This window comes from Ipomoea triloba, chromosome 1 (assembly GCF_003576645.1).
Source record: "Ipomoea triloba cultivar NCNSP0323 chromosome 1, ASM357664v1".
Classification (NCBI taxonomy): Eukaryota; Viridiplantae; Streptophyta; class Magnoliopsida; order Solanales; family Convolvulaceae; genus Ipomoea; species Ipomoea triloba.
In genome coordinates, this window is record NC_044916.1 from 36,854,482 (window position 1) to 36,877,446 (window position 22,965).

Here is a 22,965-nt window from a genome sequence, read left to right on the forward strand (position 1 = left end):
AACTATATAGTATATGACTAAATTTCTTGTACTAGAGTCAATGACAGCGGATTAAGAGGTTGTTTAAATAGATTTGCAATTTATCTCCTTTAATGATTCTTGAGAGGATTTAGAATTAGTTAAACTGCAAACTAAGAACTTAATGAATCCAAAAAAAAAAAAAAGAAATGGAAAAATAGGTGATGAAGACCTTGTGACTTGTGAGCATAACTTGTATAGACAAAGGGTGAGAACTTGGTACTATGTAAGTATGTAACTTTGTTCAAAAAAAAAAATGTAAGTATGTAACTTGCAACTTGCCTTCTTTAATGATTCTTGGACAGTAGTTCTAAAATTTAAGATTAATTTGATTTAAGTTGAAAAAATAAAAACAAAAACAAAAGTTGTCACCTCATCTCAGAGTCTCACACCACCCACCCTGCAGGGTTGCAGGCTGCAGTGTTGGAGAAGCCGTGTGGAGCCGCCACCAACACCATTGCAACCACCTCGAGATCGCTGCTTAGAGCACCCACCAACGGCCAAGATTTCGGCTTTGCTCTCTCTCATAACGCCGTTCATTTCGGCTCACTGCACAGTCTCAGCCTACACCCATAATTGCATGTGCAACCCTGTCCATATTCTCTGACCACCCCAAGAAAAACTAGAAAGAAACCAACACCAACTAAACAACAAACGAAAAGAAAGGAGAAAACCCACTGATAAGACTTCGAAAGTTTCCCCTTTTCTCGTACCACGCAATATATAGTATACACATTATTGTCTCGCTAGTCGCTACTGAGGGAAAAGCAGCCTGCGATGGAGGAGAGGCCGGAAACGGAGCTAATTTCAATCCCGGCGACGCCACGCGCGTCGACGCCGGAGATTTTGACTCCGTCCGGGCAGAGGTCGCCGAGGAAGGAGGCCAAGTCATGGACGCCCTCTTCGTTCATATCGCCACGGTTTATTAGCCCCATTGGTACGCCGATGAAGAGGGCATTGATTAACATGAAGGGTTACTTGGAGGAGGTGGGGCACTTGACTAAGCTCAACCCACAAGACGCGTGGCTTCCCATCACTGAATCCCGCAATGGCAATGCTTACTATGCTGCTTTCCATAACCTCAATGCTGGTGTGGGGTTCCAAGCTTTGGTCTTGCCTGTTGCTTTCTCTTTTCTTGGATGGTATCTAAAATCTAAAATCTAAATCTCCCTGCCCTTTTCTTCTCTGCCTCAATTAGTAATGCTTTGAACCATCCATTTCTTTAATTGCATCAAATTTATCTAAAATTTACTTGTACAGTTGTACTAATGGCATGGAGTACAATGTTTACTGCAACTCTCTCATTTGCTTTTGCTGTTTTTGGGGAAAAAGTTCATAAATGTGCCTAATTTGTGTAGGTTCTTGACTGATTTTTTGGATTTTTTTCTTCATGCTTGACCTGAATTAGTTTCAGTGTAGGAGCAAGAAAGATCCTTAAAGGTTGAAGCTTGTCTTGTCATTCATTTCATTGTTTTCATTTTCGTTATTAGGATGGCAAGAATGAGTCACCCATGATTCTGTTTTCATGTCTTTTGACAAGGTACAGTTTGTTGCAGCTTTGTGCTTCATTGGTATTTGCATTGCCAATGTGCATTAGTCTTATTACCTTGGACATTTCTTTTCTTTCATGCACTGCATATTCATCACTTTTTGTGTAGGTTTCCACTTTTCCTCTGTTTGAGCATTTATCTGGGAACGCATAGTTACAGTGTGATTGCATTCTTCAGTATTAAGTTGAAAATATTGCCTGGATTTATGAAACACTGAGCCAAGGACCTGATAGTGATTTCTGACTTATAGCCCTTCAAAGTTAGCCATATAAAAGAGTGTGATAAAAGAAGGGATCTTTTACTGCAGGTCTTTGTTTATGTACACTCCATAGTTTATCCCAGATGGTTAGCAGCACTCTAGGTTTCCATTTTATTATGTTAATGGACTATGCGATTTATTTTGATAATATTCATAAAAAAATAAGTGATGAGAACTTGTCCTTTTGTCTTCTAATTGAAGGAGCTGGGGCATAATTTCTTTAACCATAGCCTACGTCTGGCAGCTATACACACTCTGGATTCTGGTTCAGCTTCATGAAGCTGTTCCTGGGAAGCGATATAATAGATATGTAGAACTTTCACAGGCAGCTTTTGGTGAGATTGCATCCAATAGACTGAGTTTCACTTAAACTTTGAAATGACGTGTGAAATAATTGTATGTTTTGAATCTTTAAGGGGAAAAATTAGGCGTTTGGCTTGCTGTCTTCCCCACTGTTTATCTGTCAGCTGGAACTGCAACAGCGTTGATTCTCATAGGAGGGGAAACCATGAAGTTGTTCTTTCAGATTGTTTGTGGTTCGGTTTGTTCTTCAAATCCTTTGACCAGTATCGAATGGTATCTGGTGTTCACCTCTCTCTGCATAGTTCTATCCCAGCTACCAAACCTCAATTCGATTGCGGGGCTGTCACTTGTAGGAGCAGTGACCGCCATCATATACTCTACCATGGCGTGGGTCCTCTCTGTCAGCAAACCAAGACCCCCGTCAATCTCCTATGACCCCATTTCCTTGCCTTCCTTCACAGCTTCGGCCTTTACAGTCTTGAATGCTCTTGGCATTGTAGCATTTGCATTTAGAGGTCACAACTTGGCTCTGGAAATTCAGGTACATACTATATAATCCACTTCTTCGACTAATCCTCTATTGTAAAATGAATTTGATTCTTTATTGGCTCTACAGTCAACAATGCCATCAACGTTCAAACACCCAGCTCACGTGCCAATGTGGAAGGGAGCCAAGGTTGCGTATTCCTTAATTGCCATGAGTTTGTTCCCAATTGCCATTGGCGGTTTCTGGGCTTATGGAAACCTTGTAAGTTTTCTGATCATTTCACATTCCATGTGCTTATGCTGCTCGTGTATAAGTTATCCCTATTTGATTCCTTTCAGATGCCTCCAGAGGGAATTCTCAGTGCCTTATTCGAATTCCACATTCACGATATCCCGAGAGGCCTTCTTGCAATGACATTCCTCTTGGTCGTGTTCAACTGCCTGAGTAGCTTCCAGATATACTCAATGCCAGTTTTCGACAGCTTTGAAGCAAGCTACACCAGCCGCACAAACCGCCCCTGCTCAGTCTGGGTTCGCTCTGGTTTCCGAGTGTTCTATGGGTTCTTCTCGTTCTTCATCGGAGTTGCACTCCCGTTCCTGTCAAGCCTCACCGGGTTGCTAGGAGGGCTCACTCTCCCCGTCACATTTGCCTACCCGTGCTTCATGTGGGTGCTCATAAAGAAGCCAACCAAGTACAGCTTCAACTGGTATTTCAACTGGATTCTTGGCTGGTTAGGCGTGGCTCTAAGCGTGACACTCTCCATTGGAGGTATTTGGAGCATGGTGAACAGCGGGCTAAAGCTGAAGTTCTTCAACCCTCCCGGCTGAAACTACGACTATAGATGCTGTTGGAATGTACATGTTGTCATGTTGATCTGGGGAGGTATGGTAAAATGCATATGAAAGGCAGGTTTTACTCAGTGCACATTCTCATGGGAAAAAAAATGCAGCTTAAAAAAATGCAGACGGAAAGAGACAGCATGGGTGGAGGCTGCATTGTATCTGTTTGCTTTTGCAATAATGCATAATTTTGATCTGATCATGATGTCTATTTAGCTACCAAAATCGTGTTGATTCTTATGCTTTTCCCATGAAATGAAATGCTGTTCCAAGTTGAAGAACAATTTGGCTTTAGATATGGTTCGTATACAATATATTCCAGCGCCAAACAAGAATATATTCAATCTTTCTTATCCACAGTTGTCGTCCCTGCCTAACCCTTTCTTGTCAATTGGATTATAGACAGTACATTATTGAAAACCATAGAATTAAACATATCTTTAGTCATCAAATAGTCCCAAATTTTTTGTTACCTTAAATAATCAGATTTCATCAGAGTAGAATCCCGCCCCACGCAACTCAAATGCAGTATAGTATAGTACTAGTGCCAGTAGGTCTACCTGCCTTGCTGGCTAATTCCTAGTCGTAGTAGCATTCATTGCACTTTTACCATTTTCCACTACTGTACCAAACCCCAACACCCTTGTTTCTATGGTCGCACTTGGCTGCCCTCCACTCTTCCTTTGCCACAACGCGACCGATTGACAAAGTGTTACACAAACATTGATAAAATTCAAGCTCACGACAACCTAATCAATTTGTTAAGTTAATTTATTATGTTTTATGATTCTTTGCCTACCAGAGTTATCAGATTAAGAAAGAGTTCGTATGATGGAATCGTCTATCCTTCTGTGACTCTTTACCCGTAAGAGACGAGATTTGATCGTGTCACACATTTGCCACTAAAATGTGATTCTTTAAAATGACAAAATTGTACTAAACACACTAAAATACAACGTTGCAATTTCTTTGTTTCTAGGCCCCCACACGCTCTCATAGGAAGTTTCCAAGAGACAGCAATGAAAAGGGCATCACTGTCAACTAAAATATGCCCAAACCTCCCCCACCGTGTAACCGAAAGTAGAAGATAAACTAGATATGAAGATGTTGGGAAGACAATAGTATATAAAACAAACCAAGAACCAGATTCTTTTTTCATCTTAAACTCGTCAAAAAAAAGATGATTTTTTTTAAGCATTTACATTAACAAAAGCTCCTGTAAAATAACAAGGGAAAATCTACAGTCACACCAATCCGAAATCCAGCACAAATAGAGTCGATGAAATAGTTTTAAGGTGGCGGTACCTTAATTACCACGACTAATGATAATTAATAATATAAAGAAACAAGAACCAAAACATGATTAACAGAGTTCAAATTCCTGTTATACTAAGCTACTAAGAAACAGAAACAAAAGCGAACTTGTTTTTGTGTACCGCGTACAATAATTTCAAGATCTTCTGCCCGGCGCCGATATTGCGAGGTCCGGCCAGCCGAAATAATCTCCACCGTCGCCGTCGACAAGACCACCGCCCATTTGCCACGTGTTGCAACTTGAAGAGCCCACAGGTCCACCCACGGTATGCCCGCCTCCGTTCACATTTCCAGAGGGAGCTGCACCTACTGTCTCCGCGGGCCAGTCCACCATGCCCAATCCGAACCCGAATCCATGCATGCCGGCCTCTCCAAGCCCGAGACCGAACCCGCCGAGCGACATAAACCCCGCGCCGTCGCCGCCGACGGGGGAGCCCAGCAATGACGTGAAGGAGGCGGTGGCGGGGTCCGGCACCGCCTCGTTCAGGTTCACCTCGCAACCCGACCCGGCAGCGTGGAACGGGTCGCGCGGCATTTCAGGCGGGGACGAGGCGGCGGCGAGCGTGGTGGTCCGGGGCCGCTTGTTGGAGGGCTGCTTGCGGGTCCCGCCGCCGACGGGAACGTTCCGCAGGGTCCCACCGCGCGTCCAGTAACGGCGGCACGACTTGCAAAAGTGGCGAGGCTGAGAGAGGTTGTAGTTGTTGTAGTAACAGAACTTAGTGTTCGTAGAATCGCAGCGCGGACATGGCAGATTCTCCGGCTCCGTTGACTTCTGCGCCGTTCCCGTCGTCATCCTCCCCGGCCGTCTCTCTCCGCTGTCGGAAGACATTTGTGCCCTTCTCTTCTCTCCTGTTTCCCTGAATCTTCCCTTCAGGAGCTAAGGCAATTTAACTACTTGGAATTTTCTGGGTTTTGGCTTCTTGCAGAGATTTCAGGCGAAATGGAGGAATGGGAAAAAAGCAGATTGGTAGTGAAGAAGACAAATATTTGTTTTTGGTTGGAGAGTTTGAGAAAAGATAAAGTTGTGTTTGGATTAGAGTGGCGAGTGGAATTTATATTCAGAGAGAAAGAAGGGGGGCCTGACCCGCTTTCCTAAAATCACTCTTTTCTTGCTCAGCCTACTTTTAGGACTAGGGGATTCTATTAAACAATTTAATTATTTACTAATTTATCCAATCTTTTTTTTTTAGCTATCAATTTCAAAATTAATGAAATATAGTACTTGTCATTTTCAAAATAAAAGTTAAAGCTATTATATAACTTAGTCTAAACTTTAAAAAGGAAAAAAAAAATTATATAATAAGGTATAGTATTTAGTGGTGTAGTCAATGTATTAATTAAGATAGAATAGTGTGTTATAGTGGTTAAATGTTTGACGGGGGAGACAGAATTTGTGGACAATTGTGAAATTTTTTTTTGAGTGCAACGTGTAATGAAAGGAGATTATAAAGTAAGAGTTAAGCATGTGTTTAGAGAACATAACAGGAGTGTATATAGACGGGTGCTAAAAAATTTGAATGGTTCATTATTATATGTTTTGGTAATGACTTTCATGAGAGAATTGGGTTGACATAATTGATGATTCAATCTTGTGCTATATTGACAATAAGAAATTGAGACTCTCCTATTTGTCTTGGAATCTCTCCTCTTAATTGAAAAAACAAAAAACAAAAAAAAAAACCAAACAAACAAACAAGCCAGCAAACAAAACAAAACAAAACAATAAAATATGGTGTAGCAAATCATTATTCATCCAAAATCAGCGGGGGGTTGCTACTGCTTTTGTTGCTATGTACAATGATGGCTAATCTAAATTCCTGAATCGTGGATTGATTATTGGGTGCTACAATTTGAGACGTTGATGTTGTAATGTAATCAGTGGTGGTACATGCATAATGAATTCTTTAGTGGGTGCATAGTGCATTACTAGTACTCATTATCCATTAACTACTATATTTTTTATTGCATCCTGCTAGTACAACGGCGCTCAATAATGCTTGCATGGGGTTAAAATTTAAGGCACTAAAAAAAAAAAAACAACAAATAATAAAAATAAAAAAGCACACACACTTTATGCCAAAATCTTCCTTCTTCATGACAAACGGTAATCAGGATGATGTATTTCATCATTCTTTAAAACTTTATCCTAATGCTTTAATTATATAGGTACAATATAATACACGTAGTATTGAGGTGATATTAGTTATCGAACGGTTAACCTAGAAGCAATTAATCGCTCCACAATCAAAGACCTGTTTCGATTACTAGTTCTCGTCTACGACAGTGTATATGGAAGATTATTCGAGTGTTCAGAGGACAACTCATAGGAACCTATCCCTATAATTATTGTGGAGGTAATTAAAAGTCGTGCAATCAACCTACTAATTAATTAGATCATAATCTTCATGTACGCACAAAGGATCCAATCTAGACTTTCTAGCATCTTTGTGCATTTTTTCCATATATGTTTATAGTGGGATTCGAATCCCAACACTATTGTCTCCCGGCCCTTCATGACCTTACATTAAGTCCCGAGAGGCTAAGGATTCCTTGTTTTTTTTTTTTTTTTGTACAAGTAATCCTTGTGTATATATGCTCTCCCCTGGGTGTAAAGTAGATCTAAATTTCATGGAACTTAGGGCAATTCATATAGTACTATTATTCTGGGTGTTTTTACTTTGTTTATTGACGGTAATGTTGGTATGTCATCAACTACTCATTAGTCATAAAACCAACACGTAAGTTTCAATAGTGAAATTATAATATGAGTACAAAAGTTCTATTTCATATATCAAAGAACCTTAGTGTACAACAAATTACTAGAAATCAAGACGGGGAGCCAAAAGTAAAGTAGGGAATAAGAAGTCAAAATCCCTCTCTACAAAGGGATGTGGCGCTTGGTTACTAATTGATCAGATTAATCACATTATGTACTAATTAGAAAGTGCACAAATATAGTCGATATAAGTTGATAGTATCTATATATACTCATTAAACCCGTTAAAAATATAATTATAAGTAAATTATTTAAATAAGCGATATAAATCATTAAATAACCTATCAAAATTTAAATTCTCTACCAAAATTTCAATATTCTCGATATTGGCAAATAATCATTCGTAAATTAAAATGGGGAGCGCGGGGAGTTGGGGGCCGGGGTGGGTTTTGGCGTGTTGAGCTAAACCACCAAGAAGAAGGCGCATGGAAAAAAGGAATTAAAATGTGAAGGGGTTTTTGGGGATTAGAGACTATAGAGAGAAGGCGACAGCATAATTGCTGTCGGGCTAGCGTGGGGGGCAATAATTGGCTCACTTTCGTCTTCCTATTCCTTTTCGATCTCTGCGCATCTCTTTCTCTCTCTCTTTCTCTCTGCGTATTTGCCGGATTTCTCGGTCTCTGCAATTCTTCTCTTCCCACTGTCCATGATTCTCCTGCCCCCTCTCATCTCATCATCCCCTTCTTGCCACCACTTCCCACTTCCCCTATTATTTTACACTTTCATTTTTCTTCTACTGTACAAGACGACGACTTCACAGTACCTGCATGTTTTTTGTTTTTTCTTTGTTTCCTTTCATCATGTTCTTCACTTCATAGTACGAGTTTTCTTTATGTATGACCAATTTTTTAGAATAAATCACCATCTGAATGGTCAATAGGCACTCTTGTAATCTCAAGTTCCAGAGTGACTCTCGTAAATGGAAGATCATGAGTTCTAGTTGTTTAGTAAGTTAGAGAAAATATTATGAATATATATTATATTGTAACAGAGTCAGTAGTACTTAAAAAATATTATTAGTCTCCTTTAAAATTATACCATGTTATAAAAATATTTCTCAAATTAGATAATGTTAAACGCAACCAAAAGACATGTATTGTGGGATGGGTTGAGTCATAGAAAGAGAGACTCTGTGACTGATCTATCTATGTAGTCGGAGACTCAGACTTGTATTGAAACGTCTCTTGCACTGCGATTCTCTGAGGCTACTGCTGGGATGAAATGTCGCTTTCAAGGGTTCTTATCTTTCTTCTGCTATAGTGCTGTTCTCTATTATTCTTTTTTTAACCTTCTACCTGGGGTTTGTTCGCCTGGTTGGACCATTATGGCAAGGCTAAAACCGGGATCCCAGAAAATGAAAATAATGGCACATGTGACAAACGACATGGGGCTATCATTAATTCCATCAAACGGACCCTAGCAAACGTTTAGAGTTTGAATAATAATGTTTGTTGTTGGTGACCTGTGGGGATGGTGATCTTTCAAATCATCGCGAATAAGCCTGCGATTCTAATTGACCACGCCACTCTGATTGAGAATCTGGGCGACCGCCACTATTGTTTGACGAAATGGATCGGAGCCAATCTCTTGCGATTTCGCGACGACGAAAACCATTCGCCCCGAGAACCGGTTTTTATTATTCTTATTCTTGTGTGTGGATTTAGAATTCAAGGTTGTAGTGATTCTCTGTCAGGATTTTTCTCTCTATGTGTCCCGGTGGTGCGTGCAGTGGGTACACAAAATGGGACAAAATTTCAATCGACCTCAGTAGGACGGCTTGACCATTTCCAATTGCTACAGTCACTGCAGTTCCTAGAGCTGCCTTCTCTGGGTCCCGCCCGCTATACATCTTTTAGGTGAACAGCCACCGCTATTTCCGGGTTTTAAGCTCGTACATGCAATTCAGTTGGCTCTTAAGTGGTAAATTGTAGATAAGAACATAAATTGAACATTAACTGTCGTAATGTGGTGGACTTATTGCAAGTATTAGACATCTGTTAATTCTTTCACTATCCTGTTAGATTTTTAGTGGTAAATTGTGGACAAAAATATAGATTAAACATTGACTATTGCAATGTAGTGGACTTATAGCAGGTATTAGACATTGGTTATTCCTTTCACTATCTTGTTGGATTAAGATGTGATAACTTTAGAGGTGAGGGAAATTTAATTGTCCTTTTAGGTTTGCAGATACAACCTAGGTAGCGGTGAAATGGTGATTTAAGGAACACTAGCCTTATAATTTGATCCTAAGACACTAGTCAATGGATGTTACTTTTACCATCTCATGGAACTCATAATCATTGCCACTTATTGCGAGTTTACTTTTATCACAAGTGAGGATTACCTTCCATGACAGATTGGAACAACTTAAAAGGCTAAATACTTTTGCAGCAAAAAAGGTTTAAGGCTTTTATGGTTTGTCAAAAAGCTTGAAACAGGAAGGATAGATATGCCATGATTTCAAGCACACATTCGCAAAAGGAATGGGTAGACATGTTAGGAGATTTTGTGATTAATGTGGGTAACTTTGTAGGCAAACATGATAACATAGGGATCTAGACATGATTCTTAACACCACAACATTCAAATTTATCTACCATCCATATATTCTTCATCACAAAATTTTGACTTCAAACAAAAAACTCCCGAAATTTATTTGAACCTGAACTTTGAAACCAGTTTGAGGCAAAGTATTATCACACATTATACTTCTTTACATAAAAATAGTTAATTGAGCCATTTTTAAGAGCATGTGCCTAAACACTGTATAGTTGTTGGCCTTAAAAAATTAGATTCCACAATATTATCACATGCCATATGTCATACAAAAATAATTGATAAAGATATTTTAAACGGACCGACAAGCCTAACACATGTATAAAGTATATTGTACCAATTTGGATTTAAACTAAGCATGATGTACTAGTGGTTTTCAATGACAAGCAATTCTAACTGCACGTAACACATAACTCTGACACACTTCAATTTTGGCATGGCTTTGAAGGAAGAACATGACAAAGAAGGAAGGTGGAGTAGGGGACCAGGCACCAAAAAGTCAAACTTGAATGGCTAACATGCCAAGTATGAACTATCCCTTTCTCAGTAAAGATTTATTGACAAAATCCCAGAACATTTCTACCAAACAAAAGTTAATTAAAGTGAGCAATCCTGATCAAAAGATTAAGATATCTAATCTAATTCATTTGATATGATACATTTACAATTAGCATTTACATAATCCTGACGTTCTAAGTGATTTCTGCAGTAGTAGATGAACTTCTTCTAACTATATATCTTCTAATTCATTTGATATCTTAATTTTTTTTTGGGTTGTAATTTTGGATTTTCCTACTCTTAAACTAACACTTTCAAAATCTAGCAATGATTATAGCGAGAACAGGATATTTAATATTATTTTATTGTTCCAAATTTCATTCATATGACCCGTTGAACTGTTTATACGAGCGAGTATTTAATATCCTTTGAAAATAGGTGGGGGTGGTGAGGTGTAAACTGCACCAATATCTGGAGGAATGATAACATCATGGTAGTGCTTAGGTGGCGGAGGGGGTGAGGTGGCGGAGGGGGTGGGGATTGCAATGGTGTTGGTGGCGGCGGCGAGTGAGGTGGCGGAGGGGGTGGGGATTGCATTGGTGGCGGCGGATGAGGTGGCGGAGGGGGCGGCGGAGGAGACAAGAAGGGCGGTGGTGGTGGCGGCGGCGGCGGCGCAACTTTTGGTGGGGTTTTATGAGATTTCCCACCACCACATTTGGCCTTACTACAATCAACCGGTTTGCTCACTACCTTATGACAATCTTTCTGAGCCTTCTGATTAGGCCGTCCTGGCAAACAATTGCTCTTATCCTCCAACACAACCTCTTTTCTTAAACTCGGATCACACCCTTTCTCCTCCCCATTAAAATAATTATAAGCAAACGTAAAATTTTTCAAATTCCGCAACCTACAAATCCCCTCCGGGACAATCCCAGTCAAAACATTCCCAGAAACATCCAATTCCACAACCTTCTCGAGCCCACTAAACCCCTCAGGCAAAATCCCAGAAAATTTATTCCCAGCGCCACTGAAAACCGTCACATTTTGCAGTTTCCCAATCTCCGGCGGCATACACCCCATAAGATCATTGTTCAACAACACAATTTCCCTCAAATTCGCCATTCTCCCAACGCTGCTGGGAATGCACCCCTTGAAATTATTGTTAGCGAACACCACAACAGACGCCGAGGAATTCCCGATACTTTCGGGGATCGTGGAGGAGAATCGATTGTTGTTCAAGAAAATCGCGTCCATCTCTTTGTGAAACAGTTCCTCCGAGAGCTTCCCTTCGAAGTTATTGTACCTCAAATCAAGATATCTCAGGCTCTGCATTTGAATAACAACCTCAGGAAACTTCCCGACAAATCGATTATTGCTCACGTCCAATTCGTGCAACAACGTAAGCTTCGAGAAACTATTGGGAATAATCCCGCAAAACCGATTGGAATTGAGATGGAGAAGCGCCAAGTCCGTCATTAACCCAAGCTCGGCGGGGAGGAATCCGGCGATGTCGGCGTGGTTTAGATCAACGCCGGAGACAACGGTAACCTTGGGATCATCGAGAGCAGGGGAACAAAACACGCCGTTGTATTTGCAAACTTCGGGACCTTTCCAATTCCTCGTAAGTTTCGACGGGTCTGAATACACCGCACGTTTCCAAGCACGCAGTGCAATATATGCGCGCCGTAGCCGATGATTTGAAAACGTAAAATGTCGGCAAAGAATGTTGCAGCAGCCATAACTATGCAAATATCAACAATTGACAAAGAATTAGGCAAGTCAAAAAGGGTTAGGCATGGAGTTAGGCACCTACCAAAATATTTATTATTTGGTCCCTAAATTTTGGACTAACTACAAAATTATCCCAATTTCTCAACTATAAATAGGGAGGTCATTTGCCATTCTTGTCATCCCAAATCATTCTATTCTTCCCTCATATACTAGAGATATTAGAGAGTTTGTTGAGTGTATTTCTCCTTCCTAGCAAGAGAGAATTATCATTGTTTTCTCCTTGTTAGTTAGAGAGTGGTTGTAACTCCTATTTTCTCATAGTGAAATTCTTCTACCCTTGCCCGTGGTTTTTACCCTAATTTGTTTAAGGGTTTTCCACGTAAAATCTGTGCCTCATTTATTTTTCTTTCTCAAATTATTGTTGCAATCTGATCTATCCCACTTCCACGGGCGCAACAATTGGTATCAGAGCCTTCAGATATATTGTTCAGAATTTGTTTCAAGAACAATATGGCAGCGAAATTTGAGATTGAAAAATTCAATGGGAAAAATTTCTCATTGTGGAAATTGAAGGTGAAGGCTATCTTGAGGAAAGACAACTGTCTAGCAGCTATCAGTGAAAGGCCGGTGGATTTTACTGATGACAAAAAATGGAGCGAGATGAACGAGGATGCTATGGCGGATCTATACCTATCAATAGCAGATGGAGTATTGTCAAGCATCGAGGAGAAGAAGACGGCCAAGGAGATTTGGGATCACCTCAACCGGTTGTATGAGGCTAAGTCACTACATAACAAAATTTTCCTTAAGAGGAAATTATATACTCTTCGTATGTCAGAATCTACTTCAGTGACGGAACACTTAAATACGCTGAATACTCTATTTTCCCAGCTTACATCTCTAAGCTGTAAAATAGAGCCACAGGAGCGTGCGGAATTTCTACTTCAGAGTCTACCTGATTCGTATGATCAGCTCATCATCAACTTAATAAACAACATCCTTACAGACTATCTAGTCTTCGATGATGTTGCAGCTGCGGTTCTTGAAGAAGAAAGTCGGCGCAAGAACAAAGAGGACAGACAAGTCAATCTGCAACAGGCAGAGGCGTTAACGGTGATGAGAGGAAGGTCAACAGAACGTGGCCAAAGCAGTGGTCGTGGTAGATCAAAATCAAGTAAGAAGAATTTAAAGTGTTACAACTGTGGAAAGAAGGGTCACTTGAAGAAAGATTGTTGGAATTTACCTCAGAATTCCAATCCTCAAGGAAATGTTGCAAGTACCTCGGATGATGGAAGTGCTCTCTGTTGCGAAGCATCAATAGCCAGGGAAGGCAGAAAAAGGTTCGCGGATATATGGCTTATAGACTCGGGAGCCACATATCACATGACCTCAATGAGAGAATGGTTCCATCATTATGAACCAATCTCAGGAGGATCTGTGTACAGCTGCGATGATCATGCCTTTGGAGATTATCGGCATTGGAACCATCAAGCTGAAGATGTACGATGGAACAGTCCAAATTGTTCAGGATGTGCGGCACATGAAGGGCCTGAAGAAAAATCTATTATCCTATGGAATATTGGATAATAGTGCAACCAAGATTGAAACACAAAAAGGAGTCATGAAGATTTTCCAAGGAGCGCTTGTGGTGATGAAAGGGGAGAAGATAACTGCAAATCTATACATGCTGAAGGGAGAGACTTTGCAAGAAGCAGAGGCATCGGTTGCCGCATGTAGTCCAGACTCTACGCTGCTATGGCATCAGAAACTTGGGCACATGTCAGAACAAGGAATGAAGATTCTTGTGGAGCAAAAGCTACTTCCGGGGTTACAAAGGTATCACTTCCTTTGTGTGAGCATTGTATAACAAGTAAGCAACATCGTCTTAAATTCAGCACATCAAATTCTAGAGGCAAGGTTGTTCTAGAACTGGTTCACTCTGATGTGTGGCAAGCACCGGTTCCATCCCTAGGAGGGGCAAAGTATTTTGTCTCATTCATCGACGATTACTCTAGGAGATGCTGGGTGTACCCTATCAAGAAGAAGTCAGATGTGTTTGCGACTTTCAAAGCCTTCAAAGCACGGGTGGAACTTGATTCCGGGAAGAAGATCAAGTGTTTCAGGACAGATAATGGAGGGGAATATACAAGTGAGGAATTTGATGACTTCTGCAAGAAGGAAGGCATCAAAAGGCAGTTCACGGTGGCATACACTCCTCAACAAAATGGAGTGGCAGAGCGGATGAACAGAACCTTGCTGGAAAGGACAAGAGCAATGTTGAGGGCTGCGGGCTTAGAAAAATCATTCTGGGCAGAAGCAGTCAATACCGCCTGTTATTTGGTGAATCGAGCTCCATCAACTGCAATCGAGCTGAAAACACCAATGGAGATGTGGACTGGTAAGCCAGTTAATTATTCAGACCTCCATATATTTGGGAGCATTGTTTATGTAATGTTCAATGCCCAAGAAATTACAAAGTTGGATCCAAAGTCCAAGAGATGTATATTATTGGGATATGCTGATGGAGTAAAGGGGTATCGCTTGTGGGATCCCACTGCCCACAAAGTTGTCATCAGCAGGGATGTTATCTTTTTAGAGGATAAGCTACAAAGAGGAGAAGTTGATGATAGCACGGAAAAGGAAAAGCCAGAAACTACTCAGATACAGGTAGAGGAGGAATTTGAACAAGATTCTTCTGAAGCAGAACCGGCGCACGAGGAACCAGAACCAGAACGCTCTAGAGCTCCAACAACTCGTCAATCAGACCGTGAAAGAAGACGTCCCACTTGGCACTCAGATTATGTTATGGAAGGGAATGTTGCATACTGCCTTCTAACAGAGGATGGTGAGCCATCAACCTTTCAGGAGGCGATAAACAGCTCAGATGTTTCTCAATGGACGGCAGCAATGCAGGAAGAAATAGAAGCTCTCCATAAAAATAATACATGGGAACTTGTACCACTATCACAAGGAAGGAAGCCAATTGGTAACAAATGGGTCTTCAAAATCAAAAGGAATGGTGACGATCAAGTGGAGCGGTATCGTGCAAGACTAGTGGTGAAGGGATATGCTCAGAAAGAAGGTATTGATTTCAATGAAATATTTTCACCTGTGGTTCGAGTAACAACAGTTCGTGTAGTTTTGGCGATGTGTGCTACATTCAACTTACATCTAGAGCAGCTAGATGTGAAAACGGCTTTTCTTCATGGAGATCTTGAAGAAGAGATATATATGCTCCAGCCTGAAGGATTTGAAGACAAAGAGAATCAGAACTTGGTTTGCAGGTTAAACAAATCTCTGTACGGTTTAAAGCAGGCGCCAAGGTGTTGGTATATGAGATTTGATTCCTTCATCATGTGCCTTGGATACAACAGACTGAATGCAGACCCTTGTGCATATTTCAAGAGGTTTGGAAAAAATAACTTTGTTATATTGCTGTTGTATGTAGATGACATGTTGGTCGCAGGCCCCAACAAAGATCACATTGATGAATTGAAGGCACAACTGGCTAGGGAATTCGAAATGAAGGACTTGGGACCAGCAAACAAGATTCTAGGGATGCAAATTCACCGAGACAGAGGTAATAGGAAGATTTGGCTTTCTCAAAAGAATTATTTAAAGAAAATCTTGTCACGTTTCAGCATGCAAGATTGTAAGCCAATTTCTACACCTCTTCCTATTAATCTCAAAGTATCCTCAAGTATGAGTCCTAGCAATGAAGAAGGGAGGATGGAGATGTCTCGAGTACCGTATGCATCAGCGGTGGGGAGTCTAATGTTCGCTATGATATGTACAAGACCAGACATTGCGCAAGCAGTGGGAGTAATTAGTCGGTACATGGCGAATCCAGGCAAAGAGCATTGGAACTGTGTGAAGAGGGTCCTAAGATACATCAAGGGGACCTCAGATGTTGCATTATGTTATGGAGGATCAGACTTTCTTATCAACGAGTATGTGGATTCTGACTATACAGGGGATTTGGATAAAAGTAAATCTACGACAGGGTATGTGTTCAAAGTTGCTGGTGGAGCTGTAAGCTGGGTTTCAAAATTGCAAGCAGTTGTGGCTACGTCAACAACAGAAGCAGAATATGTAGCAGCTACACAAGCCAGTAAAGAAGCAATTTGGTTGAAAATGCTATTGGAGGAGCTCGGGCACAAACAAGAGTTTGTCTCTTTGTTTTGTGATAGTCAGAGTGCCTTGCATCTAGCAAGGAATCCTGCATTTCATTCAAGGACGAAACACATACGAGTGCAGTACCATTTCATCCGAGAGAAGGTGGAAGAAGGGGCAGTAGATTTACAGAAAATCCATACCACAGACAACGTAGCAGATTTCCTAACAAAGGTAATCAATGTTGATAAGTTTACTTGGTGTCGATCTTCCTGTGGCCTGATAGAGACGTAAGCGACATGGAAAGTGCAAGGTAGAAAGAATAGTGTGAAGATATGATTTTTACAATCTAATCTTCAAGTGGGAGATTGTCGGTAAAGAATGTTGCAGCAGCCATAATTAGGCAAATATCAACAATTGACAAAGAATTAGGCAAGTCAAAAAGGGTTAGGCATGGAGTTAGGCACATACCAAAATATTTATTATTTGGTCCCTAAACTTTGGACTAACTACAAAATGACACCAATTTCTCAAATATAAATAGGGAGGTCATTTGCCATTCTTGTCATCCCAAATCATTCTATTCTTCCCTCATATACTAGAGATATTAGAGAGTTTGTTGAGTGTATTTCTCCTTCCTAGCAAGAGAGAATTATCATTGTTTTCTCATTGTTAGTTAGAGAGTGGTTGTAACTCCTATTTTCTCATAGTGAAATTCTTCTACCCTTACCCGTGGTTTTTACCCTAATTTGTTTAGGGGTTTTCCACGTAAAATCTGTGCCTCGTTTATTTTTCTTTCTCAAATTATTGTTGCAATCTGATCTATCCCACTTCCGCGGGCGCAACATATAATTCACCTTAACTTTGGATTCATAATCGTCCGGCAAATTGTCATTTTCGTGTAGGTGTATGAGTTGGCGTCTGGCAATAGAGGATGCTTCAGCATCGGAAAGCGATAGAGAAACAGATAAAGAAAGGAAAACAGATAGGATGAAGATAAAACAATGGTTACATACTGCCATTCCTAGTTGCATACATGCAATGTTAAATGTTAATTAACATGGATATATGTTTTCAAAAAAAAAAAAACATGGATATATAAACCAAAAAGAAAAGAATTTCCTAAAGCCATTATTTTGTAGGGAATAATAATATCTTTATTTAAAATTTTAAAAAATAAAAATATATTAGAGGTAAATGTGTCATAAAACCAATTAAGGGTAAACCTTAAATTGCTGTATGCCATAAAAAATCATCATCGAGTCAAGTAGTCAACCAAGGTAAAATAAGGGAGAAACTTCTTACTTCTTTTTTGTTGTTGTTGTTGTTGTTTTTATTTTTATTTTATTTTATAAATTTATATATAATATTTATTTTTAAATATTTATAATATAATATATCATATGACGTGCCTAGAAATTTCAATATTAACTCAAAATCAATGGTTGACCGAATAAGATTAAAAATTTTAGGAATAGGGTTAAAAATTTTTAGCCTAATAAGCTTTATGATCAGTAAAAGACAATTTATTACATATTTTGCAACATAAGTATTATATTTTCATTATGACTTGACACGTTTCATAGAAAAAAAATCGGTAAGACGGTCTTAGACGAGTTTTTGTCATAACTCATAAGTGTATATTTATTAATGTAAATGTATTAATTTATTAAAATTAAAAGTTTAGAATGTTAATTTGAAAATGTCAAAATTTTTAATTGTGTTTGCTTATCAGTCTAATAAATTGAGATTTTAAGGTTAGGATTAACAATTTTAAGTTTGACTAAAAAATTCGAGTAAATAAAGCCAATAGCCCAATAAATCTAGTCTAAAACTGAACGAATAATAACTAGTAATAATAATCTATAAAATTTCATTTTCTGGGCCAACGGTAATATCGGACTACCTAGTGTATAAAGCCCAACATTAAAATCTTCAAAATACTGTCGTGGCAGTGTGGCGCAGAAAGCAAAGCTGTCTGGAATTCCTAATTTGACTTGGAGTACTATAGTCCGAATTTAATGCGATGAAGAAATATGTATTTTTAGGGTCTGGGGGATCCTCTGAATTTGATCATAATCCTCGGTGTCTTCAGGAGACATTGAACAGCGTAACTGGGTATTAGCTAGAAATCTCCGCCGCCTGGTATGGAAGGCGAGCTTCAGGTCGGGTGGCGCTTCTTTAAAGTCATGGCTATTGGGTGCCACACTAAACTGGTATGTTCCCTGTAATTAACATTTGCATTCTGATATTTTTATAAGTTGACTTTTGAATTCTGGGATTCGATCAAAATCTCTCCTTTTTTCTCACTTTTGCTCCTTCAAGAATTTGTTAAATTCTGGGATTTTGTGGTTTTTTTTCCTGCTCTCATTTAATCTGAGATTTTGGGTTTTCTTTGCTCTCCTTCAACCTGAGATTTTGGCTGCAATGTATGTTATGATCATCTCTGTATGTGTTCTGATATTCGTTCTTTTCTTGGTGAATAAATAAATGTTAAAGCCTAGAACAATTGTTTCTTTTTGTTCATGCTTTTTATTTTTATTGTTTGGCACTAGACTTTGCCGCCATTGGTCTGTCAAAAGCTTGAAGGGGATGATAAGTTATTAGAAACAGCAACATTAGTCACTGAAAAGGGGAGATGGGAGGTGGGGATTGGACATGGCAGCAAAGGGAATTTTTACTTTGAGAAGGGTTGGGATGTTTTTGTGCAGAATCATGGCTTAAGAGTTGGAGAATTTGCAGTATTTGAATACATAGGTGGTGGCATTTGCTTCAATGTTTCTTTGCTGGATAAAAATGGCTCTGAGAAAGTGTTTTCCCACTCTGAACAAGGACAGAACATGGCTTCTAAGCTCAATCCATTAACTCATCAGATAAGCCAAGATGAAGTTCTCCTTGAGGAAACAGTGCCCCCTTGCCCAATTGAAGAAGGTGAAGATGTTAATCTTGTTGCTGTCAAGTTGGAAGAGGATGAAGACATGATAACTTCTCACCTCAACGCTCGTCTTGCTCCGTTATATGCCATATTAGCTGAGATTGACAATGAGGATCTCCCTTCCTGTACAAATATTCATGAAGAAGATAGCAATAGAGGGCATTCCCAATCAAATATACCGAAACATGACAACAATAAACGTATTGCAGATCAGGAAAGGTATAAAGAGAATTCAAGCTTTGACTCACCAGCTGAGATAGACCGCGAAGAGGCTTGCCCTTCCGAGGTGAAAATTCAGGAACAACATGCCATCAAGGTACCCACGAAATTTGAAGTGGACGAGGTTGAAGATGAAGTGCCTTCCCAAATAGAACTTCGGAATCCTGGAAAGGGCAGATGTTCTGTGAAACGGAAGAGGGATGATAAAACAGTACCTTCTCAAGCAAAATCTCAGAAACATGATATGAATAGATGTTCTGCGAAGAAGAATAGGGACGATGATAAAACACCTTCTCAAGCAAAACCTCAGAAACATGATATGAACAAATGTTCTACGAAGCAGGCAAGAGATGATGATGATAGAGCACCTTCCCCAGCCATAACTCAAAAACATGAAAAGAACAAATCGCCAGTGAAAAATGACAAGAACAAAAGTACTCTGAAACAGAAAAATCACAAAGATCAAGTGCCTTCCAAACCGAAAGGATGTGCACAGGACAAGAAGGGGGACACTGAAAGTAAGTTGAAACTTCCACTGACAGCCGTTTTTTTATACTGCTGAATGAATGCATGATTTTAATTTTCACAAGTAGATGAATTACACATTGAAAACAGAAACTAATTTTGAATCAAATTCTCGAGTTTCTCTGATCTGCATTATTAACTTTTAGCACCACTTATGTTAATGAAAGGAATTTAACATGACTTATTCATTAGTTTACTCTCTACACACAATGTCTTATTAGAATAAAATACAGTTGAATGAAGTTTGTTTGGTTTGATTTTTGGTAGGAAAAACAGAACTTAAGGTGAATACATCTTCCCGGGAACAAAGTCTGCAATTTTCAACATTAATGAAGCCATATCATGTCCGTAGCAGATCTCCTTACATGGTAAGTTTTCAAGTCTTTTACGAAGTCCATTTATTGTCATGGAAGAATCATCGATCAACAATTTCCTGATGTTGATTACTGACTTCAATCGATATGTGTGGACATCAGCATATACCTGCGGAATTCTGTGTAGCAAATGAACTGTATCAAAACGCAAGAATAACTCTGAAAGGTCCAAGCGATGAGAGGCAAGTTAGCCTTAAGGTTTGCAAAGGCGGGAAGACGAAATACGCCATCATCACCAGGGGTTGGCCCGAGTTCATTGCAGGCAACAATCTCGAAGAAGGAGATACTTGCATCTTCAAACTCCCCAGCAAAAGAAGTAGTTCTGATGCAGCTGTTGTTTTAGATGTTGAGGTTCTCCGAGCATCAACCTAGGTTACATTCACATTAATTTGTGCTTTGCTGAATTAAGATTCGATGTTTCTTTCAAAGAATTTGTATTTTCTACCATTCGCTAGATCATACGTGTTAACTTGTGAAGGATGAGAAAATACATATATTGCCTTCAACTTGTATATAATGGGATCGGACTTCAAAAAGATAACAACTATTTTTATGTCTTTAATGGTTTAATTATGTGATGATTGTGGATGGGTCATCCACTCCATGATGGCAGGGATACAATGCTTCAAGATTGTAAATGCATATATATATATACATTATCCATCATTGAAAAACAAGTTTTACAAATTCATCCAGCTAACATATGGTAATTAAATAATTATCAACTAAATAATTATTTAGTTTTTTAAATAATTATTTAGTTGTTTAGTCTGAGTATAGTTGTAATATTATATTGTTTGTTAGTGCAATAATACAATAAAATTTATCTGAGTGATAATGAATACAATTTATGTTCTAAATTTCAATTAAGGCATTACATTTATTTATTTGAGACAGAATATTCACTTTTTTCAGAAACAAATTCTCATTAAGATAGTAAATGTTATGCAAAACAGAGAAGAACAAACTCTAAACCTTTTTCACTGATCTGAAAATGACAAGAACTCGACAATCAGCCATGACAATTCCAACCAATATTTTAATGATATCATAAAATTTAATCTTAATAAACAGATTCATAAAAAAATCTATAAAAACTAAATAATTCTAAATAACTACTCCGTACTATAAATAAAATAGAAAAAATCAAACATAATCTATACATCTTCACAACCCTCTTCACAATCTAACTTGGGAGCGGGATGAATTGAAGCAGCGGCCGCAGAAGCAATGGAAATCTTTTTGTTCCGTTTCTTCATTTGTATATATAAAAAAGGCGTGCTTGTAAAAAATACTAAACTAGAAATAATTAGAGAAATAATGTTAAAAGTTCTACCAGCGTTTGATTTGATCAAGCCCCATGTTAAGGTAGTCATACTCGAGAGGGACATCAAAGAAATAGTTGCTAAAAAAACAAAAAAACCGAGTCCATAAAGTCTAGCTTCAGTCAAACTTAAATTGAGTGCATCATCTTCTGGTATACAAGACCATCCACCAACAATAAAAAGTAGGTTTGTTCGTTGACCACGTTGAATTTGGGAAATCGGAGGTAACTCCTTAATTTCCCTCCTATATTTAAGGGTAAAATATAGACTAATATACCATCCAATACAAAATAATGATAGGGGAAGACTAAAAATTATACTTTCTTCATCTGGCACCCAAATAATCTCATTCATCAAAACACATGTACTTGCAAATGCCATAGAGACAACTGCACACAATAAACGGGTGATGGGAGAAGGCTGTGGAGGAGGATGCTTCAATTCTGCTGCCATTGTGCCTGCAATATCTACCTGGACTATCTATTTCTACTCCCTGATGTAAGGAAAATTTTGTGGAAGAGAGTAAAAGTTGGGAGTACAAGCGTTATTTTTCCACAAATAATGGTTTGATCAGTATCAGCCGCACAAAGGCTTTAAAAAGATAGGAAATATTAATAATATTATTTATTATTTATTATTCGTGATAAGATTAGGATTTGATTATGGTTAGAAATTGAATATATTTACTTTCCTAATCACATAATAATTCTACCACACAGAATTTGATTTTATTTAGGAATTGAATATATTTAATTCCCGAATTATATAGTAAATTTTTCAAACTTTAGTAACTATACCATTAATAGGAGTAACTATACCAGTGTGTATGGTACGGACTTAAAGTGCCTCCTACAGTTATGGTTTCCTTATGATACTTCATGGTCTAACCCAAAAAAAAATAAAGTTTACAGGTCTCAAACTTTCAGGTTCATCAACTCCTATAGATAGTGTCAGACTGTATTCATGAAAAAATTATTTGATCAATTTTTAACAATCTAAAATCCCATCAATGTAGTGGTGATTAATATAATGTTTGAAAGTCATATAAAAGTTAAAGGATTAATATTTGATGCACCGCCGATGTATAGATGCTATACACCGGCGGTTAATGAGAAGATGCCACATCATTAAAAAAANTTT

The 22,965-nt window shown here is 38.8% G+C and overlaps 4 protein-coding genes across 4 annotated transcripts; 2 read left to right on the plus strand and 2 right to left on the minus strand.

Annotated features, from left to right (window-relative positions):
* Positions 1-599: 599 nt before the first annotated feature.
* LOC116020157 (lysine histidine transporter-like 8) lies at positions 600-3,768 on the plus strand. Its single transcript, XM_031260642.1, has 5 exons — positions 600-1,160; positions 2,029-2,162; positions 2,244-2,671; positions 2,747-2,878; positions 2,956-3,768. The coding sequence occupies exons 1-5, from the start codon at positions 796-798 to the stop codon at positions 3,442-3,444; spliced, it is 1,548 nt and encodes a 515-aa protein (XP_031116502.1). The 5' UTR covers positions 600-795; the 3' UTR covers positions 3,445-3,768.
* An 816-nt stretch (positions 3,769-4,584) lies between these two features.
* On the minus strand, positions 4,585-5,802 carry LOC116019044 (dof zinc finger protein DOF3.4-like). Its single transcript, XM_031259116.1, has one exon. It carries the CDS (start codon positions 5,597-5,599, stop codon positions 4,907-4,909), a length of 693 nt encoding a protein of 230 aa, XP_031114976.1. The 5' UTR covers positions 5,600-5,802; the 3' UTR covers positions 4,585-4,906.
* Positions 5,803-11,021: 5,219 nt separating this feature from the next.
* LOC116013386 (pollen-specific leucine-rich repeat extensin-like protein 3) lies at positions 11,022-17,469 on the minus strand. Its single transcript, XM_031253109.1, is given in 3 exon segments — positions 11,022-11,119; positions 11,122-12,315; positions 17,301-17,469. Coding segments are annotated over 3 exon segments (1,461 nt in total).
* A 950-nt stretch (positions 17,470-18,419) lies between these two features.
* Positions 18,420-21,070, plus strand: LOC116014512. Its single transcript, XM_031254586.1, has 4 exons — positions 18,420-18,663; positions 19,003-20,119; positions 20,394-20,494; positions 20,603-21,070. The coding sequence occupies exons 1-4, from the start codon at positions 18,595-18,597 to the stop codon at positions 20,870-20,872; spliced, it is 1,557 nt and encodes a 518-aa protein (XP_031110446.1). The 5' UTR covers positions 18,420-18,594; the 3' UTR covers positions 20,873-21,070.
* The last annotated feature ends 1,895 nt before the right edge of the window (positions 21,071-22,965 follow it).